Consider the following 18857-nt stretch of genomic DNA (forward strand, 5'->3'; position numbering starts at 1 on the left):
AATCCCGAGGCAAATCGAACAAGAAAAGTGCACAAAATTATATTTGGAGAAGGTAAAGGGATGGTTTTACATCCCATTAGAGGTTGGGAGGGGGCAATCAGAGGACATGTTTAATGGGACAACTAGGGGTGGGCAGCTCTTTTGTGTCAGAACGTTTTCGTCCTTATCTGGGGAATCTCACTGGATTCCTGCAGAAATGTTGAGACATGCTCAGAAAGCAAACACATGAACCGTAGAGGAAAAGGGGGTAACAGGAGATGGTGGAGGAGATTTTACAGGACTTACACAATAGGGGTGCACTTGGAAATACCAGATATTCAGGGTTTACAAATGGATGAGGGGTGCATGTGGAGAGTTGCAGTGGGGCTAGGAAAAACTCTTAAATTGTTAAGCATTTTCCCATTCCCAAGGTAATCGGAAAATTATTCAGTACCAGGGCAATGATTACAAGTGATGGGTACCGTGATAATATAAAGCGGCATGAGGGTGACTACAGGAACTTCCTGAGGGAAACTACTGCAGAACTTGGAGCGGGGGAAAAGAGGAGGATATGTGCCATGGCTGGTGGGATCTGGTTTCTTACTAGACGGTGTGATGGGCCCAGCCCAGAACCAAAGGCCGAAAGTCATGGCTAGTGGACCGCCATGTTTAATAATTGGAGCAACATGGTCAGCCATGGCCAAAGACCACAGCACAGAAACTGGAGCATAACAAAACCCCGGACATTCAATGACAAACTTAGTTAAAACAGTGTTAAGATTATCTGATCTATCGCAACAAAATCTACGAAATTTGGTTGTGGGAAGTGACGACCATCTTAAGTCTGAGTCCATCTGTCCCTGAGTTGCTCTGCCCATGAGCACATACATGAGATCACAGGAGGGATGAACAATGAGATAGGAAATTATGTCATTGGAGACATCTCCGGGAGGGCAGAGGAGGGTTCAGATGGTCATCGCTTTCTACACCCAGATAATTTCATGGGTTTTGTTGCGAGACACTGGATCATCTTAATTCTGTCTGAACAACAGTTATTTTACTGAGTATATATATTAATATATCTGTTTGCATGTATAGGTATTTGGTTGACTTCTTCAATATACGTTTTGTAATCACTGCACAGCACCCAGCATATCCGTAAATATAAATAAACATTGAAAATTTAGAAACGCATTGAACTCAGAATGGCATGACCTGATTTGCTTTTTCTTTTTTTTTTTAAATGTATGCAGCAAGACTGTGTTTTTGGTGGGTGTGGGGGGCGTATATGGAAAGCACATCTTTAAACTATGTTTTGGACATGAACACATCTATCAAATTATACCAAACGTAGCATGCATGTTTGGATGTAACCAATCCCTTTTTCCAAATTTTAAATTTCATGGGCCAGCTCAAGAGGTACAGGATGGAGTTTGAACCTTTTCCTGTGTAAAATGTCATGGAACCTCAACTCTGCTGGTGCTGTATTGATGTACTATAATATAATATGATAATAAATGTATATGGCAAAGACATAGACAGGGTAGGGCCTGAGCGGGCAAGGCCTACCCAAAATCTGTAAATGCCCACTCAGCAGTGCTGCGTGGTCACTTACAGATGTTGATGGCATTCCGGTGGGCCCAGCTACATTAGCTTTAGGCTCCACTTGTTAGGCAATCCTGGCTCCGCCGCTGGTATATGGTATGGAGTGAGGACACATTGCCCCGGCATGCTGCACGGTTCTTATGCTAAACACTGTTCTGTTCGGTGCATATGCTTTGCATTTCGCATAATTATTGACATGTTTTCTTTGAATTCACTTTAATTTGTATTGTATTGCACACCCAGTATGGGGTTGCCTGGTTCCCCTTTAGCCTCTTTCTCCGTGTGTGAACTCTGCAGGTCACTGGAGAGAGCCTGGTCTCTTCGTCCACTCTTTATTATTTTAGATTACAACATCTTACGCAACAGATGGTCTCAAGAACACACCAACTTGCAAAGATATTGAAAGGGTTTTCATTTTCAGAAAAGTGGCTCGCTCAGGGCTATGCCTCTCTAGCTCGTCCAGTGAAGGCTGTTCCGTTCCTAAGCCCTGCATCTTCCAACCCCAGTTTACCACTAAAGACCAATAACCCCTACTATCTAAAAGCTGCCTAGTAAAGCTCTCCATTTCTATCTAAATCTCTCTCTGGGAGCAATCCATGTGGCCCCTGTTCTAGGTTCCCCACTGTGGTGTAACATAAGGGTTTGTACCTCCCAGACATCCAGGATCCACTTGGTCTTGACCTTCTGCGGCCTAATGTTCCTCTCACTATGTCTCTGTCAAACTTTCTTTTTTTCCTCCTCCCACCTACTCTACCCACCGCCTCCCCTTGCTCTCCCAGACACTTAATCCTCTATCCCTCCAATGTTCCCTTCTCTAATATCTTCCTTCACCCTCCAATCTTACTCAGTGCTACTCTCCATCCTCTCCATACTACTACTACTCCCCCATTCCACTACCACCCTCCCCTCGCCACACTCTACCAACTCTCCCCTCGCCACACTACTACTTTTAGTCCACCCATAACTTCCCCAGTCATTAACTTTTCAATTCCCCAGTCACCTTTTCATTCACTCTCTTAGCTCTACTCTATGTATAGTACTTTCACTTAGATGCACCCTCGAACCCAAGTACCCTTCTCTCCCACCTACCAATACTTCACCTTCCACACTTCAACAATTCTCCTCCATGTTTCTCTGCTCGTTCCTCTGCCTGGTGTCTTGGTCCTCCTCCTACCTTGGCATCACCTGAACTAACCATCCCTTCCTGCTTCCTGACCTCCTTTTATCCTCCAGTTCCCTCTCCATTGGCTCTCTCCCGCTGCAGGCAATCCTGGCCAACCGCTGACTGTTCTCCACACGGAGGTACTACAAGCAAGCAAACATGCAAAAGTCATAAGCCCCGCCCCATCTCGTATGTGGATTTGTCAGTCTCCAGCAATGTCGGCTCATAGCGTTCAATGTCCTAGTTCATGGGCGGGCTCTCCAACCTGTTCGAGATGCTGGCTTGGTGAGGGTGCCACACAATTGATATGACATGAGCAGGGTTTTGACTGCTGCCAAGTTGAAAACTGTTTAAATGTAAGTAAATGCACCGCTCTCCATGATAAATTTACGAGCCTCTTGCCATCGCACTCTTTGCTATCGGAGCCCCTGGCTGGGCATCACAACAGAATGCTGCCATCTGCCTCAAAGCAGAAGGGCTTCAGTCCTCCCTTAACAGGGGCTGGCACTGCCCATACCTGTGTGGCTGTGCATTATGTTGATGAGGACTTGTGTTAAAGGCTGCAGTAATAGAGGAGTACCAGAAAGCAGGAAGGTTCATGGTCTAATCCTTGGATTGCGATTGGCTAAGTGCTGCACCTAGAGCCTGATTGATAGATCTGTAGGAGACTTTTTGCATCAATGTGTGCGTGAACCTGGGGGCAACTACTCTTTCATTGATCTTGCCTAGGCAAGGAAGGTAATGGACCAGTAGTTGCCGAGGTCCTCCATGTCCAGCCTTTGGTTTTGAGCAGAGGAAGATTTGTCTTCTTCTGAGGGTGACCGTGTTGGTGACGCGAGTGAAGGATGTGTTGATGGTTGCCAGGATGGGGTGTAGGGCATTAGTGGGGAATGCCTGGGTGCTGGTCATATTGGCATTTGCGTAGGCTTTGGGGGATGCTAGGGTCTCTGCTAGGTCTTCCATGAAAAATATTTCAAAAGTAGTCCACATAGTAGTCTTATGTGGTGGGATAAGTAGGGGGTTGATAGCGTTTGTACCAGTATTCTGGAGAATTCTGCGGATTTTGCCAGGTAGGAAGTTTCAGATGGTGGTGGATGTCTTGATGAAGAGTACTCTTGGAGGTTTGGGGGTTCATGCATTGTTGGACTGCCTTATAGAGGCTTTCTGTCGTCGTTGGCTTCGGCAATAGTGTTCTGGTAGTGGGAGGATTTTACTCAGTGCTTAATTTGTAAATAAATAAGTTCCAGGGCCCAAATAATTTCTAGTACACCTCAGACACATCGTGGCAGGCAGCCCCTCTGCCCACTTTTGCCATCATCACCAACTGCTTCTCACAGTGTGAGCATGTTTGGGGTTAAAGATACAACTCCCACCATCTAATTCAGGGTGACGGGTGCACTACCCATAGCAGATGTGGAATTTACAGATACCAATCAACATAACATTAAATGGCATACTAGTTGTGTTGTAAGATAATGTTTAGGTGCTTCTTTAAACACATCCTCATTGTTAACATTTTGCTAGGATACTATAGGATACTATAGGTGAGAAATGGAACATTTTGACCATCTATGTGCAGAGAAACAAGCAAACATGTTTTCCTCTTGTAGCAAACCGATTGGTAAATGCAGGAAAAGTCATTGCTGTACTGATGACACTGCACTGCACAAACACTGCAGCAAGATCTTCCTGCATAGGAAGGCACCAATGACCAGCACTCTTCATCAGCAGTGGCCTTTAGCTGGCCCCTGGCCTTGCACCGGTGTGGGTGCTGCTGGCTGGTGACAGTCATGTTATCAACGGATACTGCTGTGGTAGTGCCTCTTCTTTGTCACAGTAGTTGAGCTGCAACAATCTCATGCAGGGTGACTAGAGCAGTGTGTGTGAATTTCCAGTTTAAGCACCCAGCATTGTCATCTTTCAACAACGAGCCAGCCCAGGAGGCAGAGACCCTAGCCAGCGCATACCTTTAGTGTCTGCTTGTGTGACTACGGCTGACTGACTATAAAACAATAAAGTTGGCAAAAAAAAAACCACATTATAGTGAAACGGAGTCTGAGGCAATCAGTGCCGGGGCTCGAAAATAAGTGCCAGGGCTGAGCCATGGCAAAACCCCACACAAATTAGGCACTGATTTTACTGTGATGATAGTTTCTCTAAGCGTAGTCCGGACTTCTTTAAGTAGGGCTAGGTCAGATGGAACTTTAGACTTGCATCAGGGCTCTCTGTTGCTGATGATGAGTTCTTGAGTGTACCAGAGAGCTGATAGTGTGTTGCTTTTCTGGGGCATGATTGGGAATGTTTGATATCAGGGTGTTGTGTTCTTCTTTGTGGGGACCTTAGATGATGATTTTGACGTTGGCCAGGTCTTCTCTGAGCGGTTCCAAAGGGAAGTCTTTGATGGAGTGGATTGTCTGCTTGATGTGCTTGGGTTGTGTGTGTCTGGATGGAGCAATGTGGTGGCGAATTATGAAGAGAAGCTAGAGGTGGAGTGCATTAGATGATTGGGAAGGCTGTGATGTCATCCAGGATTTGCCTTTTTTGTGTGTTTTTCGTCCCTTGTGTGCTGGGTGAGGTTCAGTAGTTATTCATTGAGGGTCTTGGTGGCAATGTTTCCCAAAGAGCATGTTGTTGGAGTGTGCAAGGGTTTTGGTGGTGACCAGTTCTGTGAAGTAGTCAACGAAGGATGTGCTCCGCTCAGGTGATCTATAGATGTGTTTGACAGGAACGTTGTCTTGGGTGGGGGGGGATAAGTGGTCAGAGAGTGTTAAACGGAGCTGATGGTTGCTGCTTTAGTCTGGCGGAGGGTCATGATGGGGGAATCCTCCCCCAGTCCTGTGAGGCGTTTCTGAGTGCAATACTGAAGCTGCGTGGGGGTAAGGCCATCCAGCATGTGGGTGTAGTTGGTTCTCAGCTGATTATGAAGAGTGCAGCTATATCATAGTGATGTCTGCAATGTCGGCAAACTGTGAGACTGGGGGGAGTGTTTGTTGATGAGCATCAGCTTCTGGATTCTTGTATGGAATTCTGGGTCGGTTGGTTTGGGCGAGGTTGTTGTGGTGTTCACGTTACCGTTGGTGGTGTGCAGTGTTTACCGTGTCTGGAGATAAGCTTATGAGAGGTGTATGGGTCCTGGCCCTTTCAGGGCCTAACCAGACGGAAAAGAAATTGCCCTAGTCTCACTTTGGATCCTGGTTGAGCGAATGCTCTGGGGGTTAAGCCAGGAATTGGAGGAGGCAAAGTAGGAACAACGAGTGGTGAAAGAGAGCTAGTGATTGGCTGGTGGGTGAGTCAGCTGTCATTTTACTGCTCCATTTACAACTGCTGTGAAACTGCATATTACTGTTGTACTTATATTACATTATGTATATTGGATATTTTGGCCTAACATTTTATATAAATGTGCTTATAACACACTATTATTGCATTTATATAATTATAGTTTACATTACAATTACATTATTTTTTGGTTGTCTCTGTGAGTACAGAGGACACAGAAACCTCTATAAACTGTCCATCGTGAACCCATCGTTTTCAGGGAGCAGTGCAAAATCAGTGTGTTTTCAACTGCTCCACCTGTGACACTTCCAGCACTTTTGCACGTTTCCCCCTGAACAGAAACGTATGCGAGAGGCAAATGCAGCCGCAGTCCCACAGCCAGCATTCCTTGCTAATGGATCGCTGCACAGGAAATGCAGTGGTGCAACACACTCCATCCTGCACCGATCACCGTCTGCCATCTTACTAGGACTGGCTCAACAGTGCATTACTGCTCTCGTAACCTACTGAATCATTCAGATTAAATGGATAATGCTTTGCCTGACTACCTCTTTTTCTTTTCTTTGTCATAGGGCTTTTTTCGGAGGAGCCAACAGAGTAACGCCTCATACTCCTGTCCACGCCAGAAAAACTGTTTGATTGACCGAACAAGTCGAAATCGCTGCCAACATTGTCGCTTGCAGAAATGTCTTTCTGTGGGAATGTCACGGGATGGTGAGCTTCCTCTGACCCGGTCATGGTGCTTAATTCATTATGTGGAGTGTTACGTTGTGTACTGTTTGCCGAGTGCTACATCACGACCAAGATGGCCCCAAGTGTATTGATTACAATAGAAATGGTTAAATGACTAATGCCTAGCCTACTGCAGAATGTTTCCAAAGACTCCTGAATTATAGTTGATCTTTGGTGGTAAGTAGCATGATGTGGAAGGGCGTTCGACTTGCAGAAGTGGTGGGTAGCAGGTAATGGGTTTTCTTGCACAACTCTCAGTAGGCGCCATCAGAAAAGTCTCATTGGGAGAGAATTTGATGACCTCCAACACCTGTTGGAGCAGTGCCATGTTAGTCTTTGGGTTCAGAGCTCCCCCGCTCCCCCCCGCCAATTAGTTGAGGGCCTGGTGTGTCATGCACATAATTTGGAAGTCAAATCTGTGGGATACAGGTAGCTGAGGCAGAGTTCCAAGTTACTGTGTACACTGTGGCCCTGATTCACAGAAGTGTTTTATAATGGCGCAATCCCATAGGAAAACGCTCTGTGAATCAGGCCCTGTATGTCAAGCAACAAGTAGAATTCTAGAGTCTTTGTCTAGTGTAGATATTGGCATTTTGATGCACCACTCCTCAGATATGTTCCCACCAAAGGTTTACGTTCTCCAAATTTGCTTTCCCTGCCTGTGAGGAAATTCCAAAAGAGAAAGACGGATGAAGGAATTAGCACACTTCAATCCGCTCTGAGAAAACCTTGCCAACAAAAGGATCATTTGAAATTCGAAGAACGTGAGATGGGGCTATTCCGGAGTCTTCTCTGAATCATACGTTTCTTTCAGTAGCTCCTTGAAAGCCCATTTCAACCATCATTATCTCACAAAGCCTACTGACTCTGCACTTGGGAAGCAAGTGTTACAGCACAGAGAGGCGTCCACGATGTAGGATGTGTTCATAGTACAGGTGTGATAGGAGCAGGACGGCAAGATTAGTCACCCTTTGCGAATAAATGCATCTAATTATCATAAGATCATTCAAGCCAGATTTGAATACTTTGGCAACCTATGAATTACAAGAGCAATTGAGAGCGAGATGACCCCGGTGTCCTGTGGCCATAGGGTACGGTGCCTAGGGCTTGGGATATACTCTGCAACTTACATTTTTGTTTTTGATGCAATTGAATTTTTGTTTGTGCAGCCCTAGCGCGTGTGCTGCTGAACCGAATTAGGCAGTGGTGTCATTGGAGAACGAGAAGGCTGTGTAGTGTTGTTCAGAGATGACCGAAGGGATGATGCAGATGTGGAAAGCAGTCAGGCGTTGATGCTACGGCCTTATGCAAAAGCCTAATCGGACCAGTGGGATGGAATAGTCCAAGCACCCAAGCATTCCTTACCTTAGTGTGGTGGCGGGCAGATGGTTCTCTGCCCTACTGTCAACATTTTCACTGGGCCGCACCCGGCCCATCCGCCTCGTCACCCCGAGTGCCTCCATTATTTTGCCAGGACGCGCCCCGGATGATTTCCAAGCCACGACCCGACCTCCTAACATTGCTATGTGGTTGCTGGGATCTAGCCAGTTCTCGGCAACCAGTCCAGTCAGATTGCCTTTTTTATAGACCCCTCCTCCCCCATCTCTCCATAGACTGCCATTGACTGTACTGGGAGGTATGGACCCTTAAACCTAGTTAAACACCGTGACTGCACTCATGCCTTTCACTTGGTCTTCGTGGCCCATAACTCCCAGTAAAGCCCTCGGGCTCGGTCTATAAAGCTTGATTATACATCTTAAAACATCCTGAATAAGTAAAAAAGCAGCAGCTGCACTGTGCCTGTTTTGATCACGATACTCGTATAGCAGTTAAGATCTAGCTACAGTCTCCTGTAAGAGCTGGCCATGGCTCTCAGTCTCTTAACCTTCCGGACTACACGCATCATAGCTAAGTGTGAGACAGAGTGGAGTGCCCACAGCAAGGGGAGCCTCACATTACCAATCCCCTCAGCACTCAATAGGGCCTTGAGACCTTGTTCCTCAAGCACTTGTGATAAGGACACAGGGATCCTGAGCCACAGGCTCAGGGGATTCACTTTAGCCTGGTTGCTAACACTCTTAAGCCCCAGCTCCTCCCTTAGTAGCAGTCAATCGTATTTAATAATATTCCTAGCGTTTATCATGGTAAAGTAAAATTCATTGTGCTGTATCCAAAGAGCGGGGAAATAGGCAGATCATGGCACCTGAGAACATGTTGTGCAGTGCTGTCTGCGTGCAGCATTTTGGAATGAGCTTGAGCTTTGGCAGCTGCCAATCCCACAGTTACTGAATCAGTGTACTTGGCCCTTATGGATCCTCGGGGCCCTGGACTCCCCCCACCAATTCTTCCCAGCTCCTGTCTCCCACAGCACTTGGCATCTGTACACCCTCTGTTTTTGGAGGCTCGCACTTACACAACCCACTGCCCAGGCCATGAGGCACTCTACATTCCTAGCACTTCGTCTATGGCTCTCCGTCAAGCTCGGACCCCCTGCGCTTACCACCTCTTCCCTCTTTCTTTCGGCACTTGCACATTCAGAATACTCACAAGGCATAGTAGGTTTCGCTCCCCCACCCACCCCCTGTTCTTAAATATTGTGTTTGAATGTTTTCCATCTGCTGCTCCCTCCCTGGTCCCTCCCTTCCATGTGGGTGCTTTGAAACAGTGTTTTCGTATTGTATAAGCGCATATAAACCAATCCATCCAAATACCATGGTATTTGGGGCAATGTGGCCTGCCCCATAGACTAGATGTGCAGCGATTTTACAGCTCACTTTATGCTCGAGAAGGAGTAAGAAAAAGAAAGCAATAATTTGGGGAGCCAAGTAGTGTCCTGGAACAAGATTGTGTTACCCTGGTTTATGGAACACTGTTAGTAAATCAGTACATTAATGTCTTTTGGTGTCCTTCCAGCTGCCAAACATCTCCATCCAAAACACAATTTAAAATGGTATGACTACAGTGTATGTGAAGCACTGTATGTGAAGCACTGTAGGTGAAGCACTGTAGGTGAAGCACTGTAATGATGCACAGCATTTTCTTTTGTGGTTATTAACTTTGGAGGCATGTCTTCAAGCGCAAGGTGCCTTCTGGGCTTCTTGATCTTGAATGCAGGTTCTACCCTTGTCTGATAGACCAGGCCGACGTCCGCATGGTGATTAGTTGTAGATTTTCTCGCCTTTGCCTTTTAAACAGTTCCTAGATAAACGAATTAAAACCATGAGCTACATCCACAGTTGTGTGTAATTCTGTCTAAGGTCTTGCGAGTCCCGGTACCCTCTTTGTTGTAGATCTAGGTTTGTGATCGTTAATGTTCAACGTTGCCCATATTGTACACTTTTATTTTTCGCTCAGATTTTCAGATAGGACTATCTCTAGATATTAATGAAAGGGCATAACATTATGTTTTGGTATGAGTTCATGCCAGTTGACATTGATCTTAATTGTTGCACTTTCCCCGGCATTATTCTGACATGGTTAGCACATTATTTTTACATTGACACATAATGATGAGTGTAGAGCCGAAGTGGACATCAGGAATCACTGCCTGAACTTCTGTCAGCGCTTTAATGTCTGAGGATGATTTTGCAAATGCAACCCTGTTTTTTTTAATAACCATATTGCAAGACTGGCTATATTGCTATCTTTCCTCTTTTACGCTTTAAACACTTGGACCCCTTTTTTAAAGGGAGAAACAATCTAGGCTATTTGGCCCACAGCCTTTTAACATGGAGGCATGTAATAAAATTAATGTGGTGACCATGAAACCCCAAATACTGGTCCATGTGGCCTCATTTCTGGTGACATGCAAGGCAGTGCACCACATGCAATATTTTTTCCTTCCAAAAATTTTATTGGAATTTCATATGAATCAGGAAATTGTCCTGGTACCCATTAGTTGGTCTGATCTTATAATAAGCTGTTTGTTAATTCTCCATAGGCAGGGCGGCATCCTTGGTCTCTTTTGTCCATTTGTGTATTTTGCACTGATATGCCAATCAATCTGAAGCTTCCTCCTGTGCCAGTTATCCATGTCCATGCCATTGTAGCCAAGGTAGTGCCGGTGGACTTTGAGCCAGCACATACTTCCGGTGGCTAGTAACATGCACTCCATAAATGCACTTATTCACTCATGTTCCTATTGAAGGAACTCCAAAGCAGCCGCATGGGCTGTACTGTGTACTTCCTGCATAGGCTCTAGAGCTGATTATAGGCCTTAATGCCATTATGTGCACATGGGATGAGAAGTTCAGCAGCTGGATGGCGGACACACAAAAATAAGTGTCGCTAACTGGGGGGGGGTGTGTGTGTGTGTGTGTATTTTTGGGAAAAATTAACACGTCTATTTAGATTTTTTTATGCATATTAAAAAATACTCAATCGTCGTCTGTATATTTGACATCTGTATATTTAGATTTAATGTGTATGTTAGCATGTGCAACAGAAATTCGGAACGGGTATTAGTTTGCTCCTTCCTGTGCGCTATTGAAGATCTTTAAGCAGTAAATGCACTTATTTTTTAAGTTTTTCCTTGAAGTATGTCAATGGCAAAAGGCATCAAACAAGCTTAGTTTCCATTTGAAGGCAATCCTGATGTATGGGATACGGTTACTTATCCTGCTTTGCCTGTTTTGTTTCTTGCTTACTAATGGAAAACCTATTTGAGTTGATTATACATGTATACCGAGCATATTAACACGTGTTGCTCTAGTTTACTCTAAAGAAACGAACCTATGAAGGAAAACCCTTCAAGACTTTATTCCTTTGATATGTACCCCATTCCATGGTATAGCTCTGCTTGCAAGTCCTCGGAGTAATGTGTTGAGGCCTGCTTGAGTAGAAGTATAAACTGTAAACTTGTATCTATTTTCAGCTGTTAAATTTGGCCGCATGTCGAAGAAGCAGAGGGATAGCCTATATGCCGAGGTCCAGAAGCACCGAATGCAACAGCAACAGCGCGACCATCAACAGCAGCCAGGGGAGGCGGAGCCACTTACACCAACGTACATCTCCCCAAACGGTTTGACGGAGCTCCATGACGACCTCAGCAATTACATAGAGGGGCACACACCCGAAGGGGGCAAAATGGACTCTGCAGTTAGCAGTTTCTACCTGGACATACAGCCGTCACCAGATCAGTCTGGCTTGGATATCAATGGCATCAAGCCGGAACCTATCTGCGACTACTCTCCAGCATCCGGCTTTTTCCCGTATTGCTCTTTCACGAACAGCGAGACCTCACCAACGGCATCCATGGCGGAACTAGGTAACTAGACATTAGCAAACAAATGCTGGGATTCTAGTTGGAAGGTGAACCAATTAATAGCTCCAACATGTGCCTTAGCTTAAAGTGTATACAGCATTAAGTACATAGGGCCTCATTACGAGGTTGGAGGTAGCCATGGAGCTAATGGCTCCATGGCTGCCTCCAAAACCCTTCCGACTCCGCCCTGGTGAATGGAGCAATTACCGGTCCATTCCGAGGTCGGAGGGACCGGTAATTCCCCATTCACCAGGGCCATTCCCCATTCCCATTTGAGCCCCCATAGGGCTCAATTGGAATGGGGAAGGCGCTAATAACGGTACCGCAAATTGCGGTACCGTTATTAGCTCTAGAGACCCTTTGCGGGTCCCGTCCTTAACGCCTGAAAAAACCAGGCGTTAAGGAAGGACCCCCAAAGGGAACTCGTAGTAGGGAGGTAAGGGATTACCGGCACCGGTGCCCTTACCGGTGCCGGTAATCGCTTACCGCCCACCTCGTAATGAGGCCCTTAGTCTCTTTGGGGGTGGGTGTGATATAGTATAGTCCTTATTCTGTAGGTAAGTGTATATGCACATTGGTGTCTTTTCTAGTCCTCTGCTTACTGAAGCTGATTGCGTGTAGGTTAGTAATATGAAATGGTCCTCTTTAATAAGGGTTCTTAATTCCTCGTTTGCTAAAGTGATTATGCTATAAAAATGTGATCTTGACTTTTCTAAAGTGATGTATTTTTCTGCTAAGATTTCAGACCTAACATCCTGCAAATTTGTCCTATGTTAAGTCCTTCATATTTCTTAAAGGTCTGCTTTGCTTTCTGTAACATAGTGGGCTCTACAAAGAGGTTGTTAGTCTTGATGTTGTGTCTGTTTTGCGCAAAAGAAAAAGGATAGCTCAGGGGCAACGCGTTTGTCTTGGAAACAGAAGAACATGGTGTAACACAGGTTCGAATCCCGATCCTGCCACTCCTGGTATAAAGCGCTTTATGAATTAACAATAAAATAAATAAATACATTCAATGGTCGCAGTAGGACCAGATAAACTAGCATATGCTTTGCAATACTGATATGAATTTTGATTATAATTATATAGATGTGTTTATGTTCTGAAAAGACTAGCCTAGCTTTCCCATTCGCTTGCCTTTGCCTGCCATGACAGTCTACTTTAAATTCAGCTGTATCTTTGCATGTGAATCAGACTATACTAAGTATAAAATATCCTGTCTCGTTAGTACCTGGAAGACCTTTAGACTTTGGCTCGGCTTCCTTTTCACTAGTATTCCTTGTGGGAGAACACGCACATCTCCCTACAGCTTGATATTTGTACCCTTTCATGTATTTTAATGTTACTTGTCTGTCTACTTCAAAATGCACTACAATTCCTTGCATAGAAGCCCCTCATGGTGTGCTTTTTAAATGTATTTACTGTTTTATCAACATTACTCGCTTAATGTGCTTTTAAAAATAGCAAATCATTTTCCAGACTTGGAAACTACATTATTCCTACAATGGAGGTATTAACGGGTTTTGGGGGGCTTTAAGTGTTTTTGAAAGTGGCAGAGTGGAACAGCTTGTGCGAAACTCAAACTACACGAATTATGGATGACTCGACCCCCACAAACATTAGAACTTCTCCCGAGCTTCCTTCGGAGGATAGCAGTTTCGGGTTCACATAGCCCTGAGAGCGAGGGCCCCTACGGTCCCCGATAACATAACCCACAGCCAGGGGAGCGGGGGGGGGGGTCGTCTGGCAGGCCCCTGCATGCCATTGGGGCTTATGAAAGTATGTTTCTCTGTTTACTGGGCACTTCTGCTAGAAGTAGAGATAATGTTTAGCCATCCTTGAATGGTGGGGGGAGTGCTGTGGGGAAGCACTGCGATTTAGGAGTGCAGTGTAGGGTTGGGGTACTTGTTCAGATCCCCAGAAGGGACCTGCAAAGTGCCCACCCATAGAGGCCAGTAATCTGTGCGGTCCCAGGACAAAGACCAAACTGATTTACATTGTGTCCCCCTAGAACATGTTTCCATCTGTCTCTAGTCTAAGTTCTTCCCCTACATCTCCGACACCGTCTGTTGGGTGACGGTCATCTTTTGTGTTTGTGCCACAGATTATAAACGCTTTCCCTAACCAAGTGTTGACTGGCATCAGATATCCTGGTGTATTCAGTTGTACAATTCATGTTTCTAAGTCTCTGGGCACTGTGCTGTCACATCCATCTCTCTCTGTTTAAAATGTCAATGTCTAATGGCACTCCATCCCTCCCTGCAAGAAATGATCATGCAGAGAAAACGCTCCAGGCGCAGATCGGATTCAGGAGAAATTGACAGCCACCGGGGAAACAATTCAATTTGATGTCATTGTCCTGACCGTGTCAACAGGACCCGCCTGAGACTGCCCCCCCCCCCGCCCATATTAGTTATTTCATTGAGCCTGCAGGCACCACGTAACTAGTTTGAGGAGCAGTTATACTGCACCATCCTGCAACCTCCTCCCAGTGTTCATGGCCTGCATAAACGGCAAGCTTTCTATGCCAATCCCAGATCTGGAGCATGCATGTGGTGTTTGGGTCCAGATTACAATAAAGATGCCTTCACATATCTCCAGAAGGTGCTATCTTCATCTATAAGAGAGAGAGTGACAATGGTATTCGTTGCCCAGCACTGACCAATTCTGGATACATGCTCCTGGATACTGCCCGCCACTACTTGTCATTGAGATGTGTAATATCGGCTGACACGTGGTGTCCCATTTGCCGGTTGAGACTTGTTGTCTTGTCCTCATTTTATTCCCATCATAAGTTTGCCTAAACGGAGAAACCAACTGCGCTTCTGTGCTCCCGCCATGGTATGAACTGAAACCGCACCGTCCCTGTGCAAGCTTTGGCCAAGCGAGCACATGGTGATGTATGGGGTTGCGCTTATCTGCGCTTCTAGGGGCTTTCATTGTAAGGCATTGGATTGCAAAGTTGGGGGATAACGCATAGAAATAAGGAGCTGCTGTGAGGGGTTATGATGCCACCTCCACTTATTAAATTATTTTTTGCTGTATTTTTATTTTGTTTCTTTTGTTTACACTTTGACAAATGAAACAAAAACATGCAGAAAGTGATGTCATGTGAGGATTGCTTACCGCTCATCAACACTGGAGCTACAAAATGCCCATTCAGTGGGGTATGTCCAAAGCTGATATCCCCTGTGTATCTACATTGCAGAGGCGCAGGTTCAATGCCCCTTCACGTCCAACGCAGCCTCGTATGTCGCAGTCCACATTCAATCATATTTTAAATCTATTTCGTGGTATGTTTCCCTTTTAATAAGGCTACTGTGAGTTCTATATTACTGAGCATTATTTTCTTTCTGTCTCACAATAAGCAATATGGGGGTCAACACTTGATCTGCAAACAGAAATGTATCTCTCATCTCCCTATTTCAATTTGTGGGCTTGGGTTGCTGTGGGGTGAGGAATCCCCACTGGTATGGAGGCTTTAAACTTCTACAGAATTCCCAATGCCGCCTTTGTAAGATTTTTGCACCTTTCCACATGGGCAGATGTTTAGGTGCATTGTTGTACCCCCTTCCAGCCATGTTACCCCTTATAAAGGACACCATTGTGGATAGGACCTTTGAATTGTTCATTATGCATTGCAAGTCTTGGGCTACTTCATGTGCTGTTCTTGCTATTCCCGTTGTGGCTTCAGTGACTAAATGCATCAGCTCAAAGAGAAGTGCCCAAGCTTTTCTGGGCTGGGTAGTCCTTTATAAAAATCAAGCAATGGATTATCACACTTGGTATTTTCCTGACAGGGTATGCCATCTACTGACAAAGCTGTGGTAAAGTGCACCCACAGAAGAGGATAATTAAGCAGCAGGACAGGTGCTGTACAGTACTGTATACTGTAGCAAGTGTGGGGTGCTGCAGAGTGTTACACTGTGAGCTTTTCTGAAGTTTTGCCCCTTTTTCTGAACTTAAAAAAGGTCAAAGAAGGGCATAACTGAAGTAGTGGTTGTACAGCACTCTACATATACTAGAGGTGGGAGTTCCTGTACATGGCAATCAGCATTTAGAATGGTAGCCTCACAGTTCATAAGGCCATAATGTTGCTATTTAGAACATATACTTTATATTTGTTGATATGTTTTTACAATAGAATTCCCTTTTGTTTGGGCTTTACTTTAGGTGTGTGTACAAGATAATGGACAAGTTGCCTTAAAAAACTCATTGATCTATGTGGCAGCTAACGGCGTTCCTGTTGTGAGATCATGAGATGAAAGTCAGCGTAGGTGTTGTTGGGGCAAGGTCAGGGGAGAATGGTGACCCCTCTTAGCCTGGGACAGGAAGTCTACCATGGGGTTTCATAGAGCCAGTACTGCCCCAGAGGTGGGGTGGGGAGTTGGAAGGGCTCCAGTCTCTGCCCCTTCTACCTGTGCCTTGCTAAGTGAACTACGTACCACCTTTCTTTGCCCATAACTGTTGTGCACAATGCTGCCCTGTCTTTTTCTGTTTTCCCTGTGCGATTACATTACCCAGAAGGCCTGGTGTTGGAAGAAAGAGGAAAATGCAAACAATCCACTCAAGAGAGGGCTAGTGAGGAACTGCAATATTGCAGAGTAATCCGAACATGAAACCAACAATCCAGACATTCTGTGTAGTCCTAATGCAAACGGCTGACTACACATTTGACAAGCCGCCATTGCCCAACACCCGCGGACATGCAAACTCTGAAATTAGCTGTAGTTTAAGGGGTTCACCATTGCCAATTGCTGGCGGACCCGTGTACAGAAATGGGACGGGCTTAAAGCAAGTTATGTGTTTTCATACTTGTAACACAGCCCCTTGGAAGAAGGATGCCAGTGGTTAACCCACGGGAAAGGGGGAACCAGCTGAGGGAGAGAACCAATGGAAGACAAAGCGGAGGATAAAAAAGGACATTGAAATCAAATCAGTGTGGGCTATTTGGGGTGAGGTCAAGGAGGGGAACAGGACCAGCAGGCCAAGCAGAGGAAGGATGGTGCAGAGGAACATTGGTGGGGGGGATTACTGAAAGCATGTGCAAGGTGAGGTATTGGTTGGTGGTAGAAAGTGGTACCTGGGTGTTAGTGTATGAAAGGTGAGTGAGTGAGACTAACAGAGGTGGAAAGCAGGGGGGGTGAAGAAGACTGAACGAAAAGGGGACTGGGAAAGTATTAGAGTGGAGAGGGGAGACAAGGAAAGGTGAGGAGGAGTGGGTAGAAGGGAGAGGCGAAGCAGAGAATGACGGCTGGTTGGTGCAGAGAGAAGAACATAAAAGGGAGAGCGAGAGGACTAGAGAGTAGAAGAAAGGGAAAAGGATAGCACATCAGGGCAAGGAGTACAAGACAATGCAAGGAAAGGACCAAGTGGGACCCGGGTGATTGAAAGGCACATTTTCCTTGATGGCATGCCTATTGTGGAACTCAGGCTAGGATTCACCTAGATTGTTCCCAGAGGAAGTGAGATAGATAATGTGTCTGCCTTTAGGCCATCAACATCAATCAGTTAGTTATTAGATAGTAGAAGTGCCCAAGAATATGGATTTATTTTGAGGGCACACTGTATGCAGCCTCCAATTTAAAAGAAAACATAATTGTGAAAGCTCTATTGCCATATGTAAGGCAGCATTAAATGGAGGACACCGGCACATTCTCCACAATAAAAATCAAACTCAAAGTTAGGAAACGGCACATGTGCCACCAAACTGGAAAGGGGAGTAGAGGTTGGGGGTTACGAAAGGGCTGGTATTGGGGCAAGTATACAGTGGGACCTGGAGGGAGTAATGTCGGTGCTGTCCGTCATGGCTTAAGGCCTGTTACAGTACCAGCTCCAGTCCTGCTCCAATGTTCCCTGCCTCACCTGATGCTCCTTAATAAATGCTCTCCACCAGCATGTCCAAAGTGTCACTGAGTTGTTTAACAGTACAAAGGAGATGGGGTAAAGTCTTCTATGATCTGACAGCTCAGTGAAAATCCTCAGCATACTGAGCCCGGGACGAGTAGCAGAGGCACAACCTTGGTCCACTCGGCAGTTCCTAGCCCTCTGGAATTCTGGGACATTCCTGCTCCTGCTTCTCTAGTTAGAGTTCGAGGGCACTGCACCTTGTGGCTTCTGTAACAAAAATGAATCATACTTTAAGAAAAAGCAATAGACATAGGTGTGTTGTAGAGTAAGAGAGAGAGAGCGCGGTCTGTGGAATGAATCCCAGTAAAATAACAAAATTAATGCAAACTGTACCATGGTTATGGTGCTGTAAACATCTTCCTCTGCAGACTGCCAACCTTTTGGGGGCTTCTGTAGAAAAGTATAAAAGTAGAATACATTTTATATCATATTAGCACTTCACCCTGTACCACAAAACATTGCAGTATGTATGAAGGATAGCAAGAGAGACACACTTCTGGCAGACAAACCTGGAGAAACACAGAATTAGAGAGAGACTAGGGGAGGTTTAGGAAGATGCACAATATTTATCTCAGTTACTCATGATGAACACAGAATGTACCATGTACAATTCCTGTCGGGTCAATGATTCTGTGCATGTTCTCCATCTGTAATTTACCCACCCATAGACCAATGCATTGCAGTAATAGACAGTACAGAAGAGAGGGGGGGGGATATGACAAAGACTGTTCCATACAGAATCATAGAAAGTGCGCTCACACGGGAGATCTTGTGAATGACAGCGATGCGCAGTATACATGCCAACAGTAACATGCAGAATGCTGAACATGTGCAGAATAGTTGGAGTATTTTAGAGGAAAAGGAGAGTGTTTAGAAGCTTGTTAAGCTTGCTAGGTTCAATGCAGAGAACCTTGTTCTCCTGTGCCACCT

The 18857-nt window shown here is 45.4% G+C and overlaps 1 protein-coding gene across 1 annotated transcript in view; it reads left to right on the plus strand.

Moving 5' to 3' along the window:
• Nucleotides 1-18857, plus strand: part of RORA (RAR related orphan receptor A) — a 318626-nt gene that overhangs the window by 214130 nt on the left and 85639 nt on the right. Inside the window, exons 3-4 of the mRNA XM_069623081.1 lie at nucleotides 6598-6739; nucleotides 11631-12023. Of these exons, the coding sequence (XP_069479182.1) occupies nucleotides 6598-6739; nucleotides 11631-12023 (535 nt within the window). The remainder of the gene's footprint in view (nucleotides 1-6597; nucleotides 6740-11630; nucleotides 12024-18857) is intronic.

This window comes from Ambystoma mexicanum, chromosome 11 (genome assembly GCF_040938575.1).
Source record: "Ambystoma mexicanum isolate Mex_15411 chromosome 11, UKY_AmexF1_1, whole genome shotgun sequence".
Lineage (NCBI taxonomy): Eukaryota > Metazoa > Chordata > Amphibia > Caudata > Ambystomatidae > Ambystoma > Ambystoma mexicanum.